We start from the raw sequence: 3,022 nt of genomic DNA, 5'->3' as shown, positions 1-3,022 counted from the left end.
TGACGCCCCATTTTCAAAGTTTTCTATGGGCCAATATTTATATATATAGGACTTTAATCCGTGGAAAATTATTTTATATGGAGAACCGTGGAGAATCATTGTTTTTATCATATAATTTCATCATAAATTATAAATTTTTATTTTAAAAAATATAAAATTCGATGCTAATCTAGAATATAAATATAATAAAAATTTTAACAATTAAAATTTGATAAAATTACTTGATTTTAAATTTGAATAAGTGTGATTCTACTGTGATTCTGCTATAAAACCAATTTAAACTTTTTCAATGATTTTTTAAATAAAAAATTGTGTAACTTCGATTTTTAACTTGATAATTAAAATTTTTAACTATATATGATAAAAAATAAAATACATTATATATTTTATATTTTTTAAATAATGATTCTCCACTATTCTCTACTACCCTTTATATATATTCATATGTAAAAGAGTATATATTGAGCAAAAAATTTAACACAAATTTACAAGGATCCAACTAATGAACCAAGAAAACACTCAATCCAATTCTTGGAACCGATAGGGGTACTTTTGTATTACAGCACCAGCTTGCTCTTGTGTTACAAACAAAATTACAAGAGATCAAACTATATCTATTACACTATATATAGTTTATAATTAAACATCAAACTGCTTATTAGATTAGATGTACATATTCTGTCTATTGATAATTCTTCCACGTGTGCCCCTGTGCCCGTGCCAGTATGCAAAAAAACCAGACCTAACATGCATTACTTTGTCTACACTGATTAGCCTGCAAATGTAAACATGTTTCCTTAATGTTATGTATAGATAAAATAGTAGTACTTAATGATTATATAGTAATTATATAATCAAGAAAGTGTTGAACAAAATTAAGATACCATATAGTTGGAGAGGCTTTGAGATATTGTTCACACGAATTTGCAAGCGTAAAATTGGGCAATAGCTTTGGCATTATCCGGAGACATCTTTGCTAACATCTGTGCTCAGAGATCACTCTTACATTATAATCATTTATTATAAATCTAGTTATGGAAGTAATTAATTCAACACCAGTATATATGTTACTGAAATTTCAGTCTATGTACCTCAAGTAGCACCTTAGTTGATTTCATGTAAGTAACTGCTCCCTCCAGTATCGAAGCTTGACTAGCCTTTAATTTGAGAAGATATATATAACAAATTAAAATATAAGGGAGAGCCAGAGAGAGCGCCAGAGAGAGAGAGAGCCACAGAGAGAGAGAGGAAGAGAGAGAGAGAGAGAGAGAGCCAGAGAGGGAGAGAGAGGGAGCCAGAGAGAGACAGAGAGAGAGTTCTTAGAATGTTGTGCATACCCATACAGAGAAAAATAGTGATTAATAAATAAAGTATTTATGAATAAATGTTGCATACCTTACTGCCTTGTGGTACGAGACAAAGTTCTTGTAGTTGTTGGAACTGCTCGCTGATCTTACCTCTACGCTTCTGCGCAAAATTACACCAAATAAATAGTTAATTCTATTTCGTCATATCAAATACAGCTTCTCCAGAACGTGGTAATTAGTTATAATGTATACCCTCTCAGAGAGATTGCGGGCTTCACGAACTATCTCTTTCTTTTTAGATGTAGAGTCCCCATCTTGTTTGGCCATGCAACTATGCTCGTTCTCAGCCTTTTTTCGAAACATAAACAACCAGATTTAAAGAATAAGTTCAGACAATGAACAATTGTGAACAATAAACAAAATATGAATTGATAATGTTGCGTCTACTGAGACTACTAATCGTAAGTCCAGTACTGTTTTATACCCAAAACCTTTATCAATTCGAACTATTTTATTGTGTACCTAAAAGGAAGACCAATTCAGTGCAAGAGAAAAACACATATAACAACATATCAGATAGTTCTAACACACCTCCGTGCTCTGACACTCGCACTGGTTTACAATTCCCTTTCTTTTCCGATCGTTAGTTTGAGGACCGGAACTCAAAGAATCAGCTGCCGGAGATAAGGGCGTGATGGAATCGAAAAGCTGCAAATCTTCGTTAACTTGTGTGGGGTTTTCTTCTAACTGTGGTTGACCTAATTCAAGGTCCTTCCCAATATTTTGTAGTGCCTCATCTCTGGTCCAGTCATCACCCCTGTATGGTTCATTCCTATAAGACTATCTCGTTAATATAATCACAAGTTCACTAGAAAATAAGGTTAAGTACTTACATTTTTGGAAGCTCCATTGATGTGTCCAGATAATTAAACCCTCCCTCTATCATGTCCAGTAGTACTCCAATTATGTGTGTGAAGTTTGGAAACTAAAAAGATAAGGAACTATATTTAAAGTACTCCAATTTGTACGAGGTAGTGGTTTCATTGCCTTTTATAGTGAGATAAAGATGGGCTGAAGAAAAATAATCAAAACAACATAGGACAACTCACTGGGTCAAGTGTCCTATGAGATCTTGCAAGAGGCGAACACCCGAGAAACTTACCTAGGTAACCTTCTTGGAAACTAGGTATTCATGCACCATGCATTGCATTTTGCCACCTGTTATTAATTACTAACATCAGAAAAATAATTACTTACTGAATGAAACCAACGTTGGCCGACATCAAACTACTGCTGTAATATTTTACTCACTTCTATCTTGTTTAAATTTTGTGACACAAGCGTATAAAATATAGTTCTGTAAATTTGTATTTTAATATTTTATATTTTTTGAATAAAAATGAAATAATTAATTTTTTATTCAGAAAACACAAAAACGGAAAATAAATTATAATATTTTCCCGTCTCACTAAATTCTTTATGTACTTTTTACTCCTACTTGACTGACACGTATTTAAAAACTACTATAAAGTATAATTATATAATTAATTTTTTAAATTTTTTTTTGTATAAAATTTTAAATATTATAGTTTTATTTAAAAAAAAAATATATTCAAAATTATTTATGAAATCATGTTTTACAAGAGTTTTAAAATACACGTCTATCCTCGTCAGTCAATGTAAAGAATCATTGACACGAAAGGAGTATAGTTCAC

General features: G+C 31.5%; 1 protein-coding gene across 1 annotated transcript; it reads right to left on the bottom strand.

Annotated features, from left to right (window-relative positions):
• Nucleotides 1-528: 528 nt before the first annotated feature.
• On the bottom strand, nt 529-2,370 carry LOC141683045 (uncharacterized). Its single transcript, XM_074487731.1, has 7 exons — nt 2,201-2,370; nt 1,899-2,124; nt 1,560-1,655; nt 1,396-1,467; nt 1,092-1,157; nt 885-983; nt 529-775 (listed from the first exon to the last, which is right to left on the bottom strand). Exons 1-6 carry the CDS (start codon nt 2,251-2,253, stop codon nt 915-917), a joined length of 582 nt encoding a protein of 193 aa, XP_074343832.1. The 5' UTR covers nt 2,254-2,370; the 3' UTR covers nt 529-775; nt 885-914.
• Between the last annotated feature and the right edge of the window lie 652 nt (nt 2,371-3,022).

Source organism: Apium graveolens, chromosome 9 (assembly GCF_009905375.1).
Source record: "Apium graveolens cultivar Ventura chromosome 9, ASM990537v1, whole genome shotgun sequence".
Taxonomy (NCBI): domain Eukaryota; kingdom Viridiplantae; phylum Streptophyta; class Magnoliopsida; order Apiales; family Apiaceae; genus Apium; species Apium graveolens.
The sequence above is the reverse complement of the archived record's forward strand: the minus strand, read 5'-3'. Positions and strand labels throughout refer to the sequence as shown.

What these genes read in the sequence shown, in the direction of transcription:
- LOC141683045 (XM_074487731.1), bottom strand. Translation starts at nt 2,253, where the DNA reads ATGATAGAGGGAGGGTTTAATTATCTGGACACATCAATGGAGCTTCCA. An exon ending in GCGAGTGTCAGAGCACGGAG is followed by an intron (nt 1,656 to 1,898) that starts GTGTGTTAGAAC and finishes TTTCGAAAAAAG; the next exon opens with GCTGAGAACGAGCATAGTTG. An exon ending in CAACTAAGGTGCTACTTGAG is followed by an intron (nt 984 to 1,091) that starts GTACATAGACTG and finishes CTCTGAGCACAG; the next exon opens with ATGTTAGCAAAGATGTCTCC.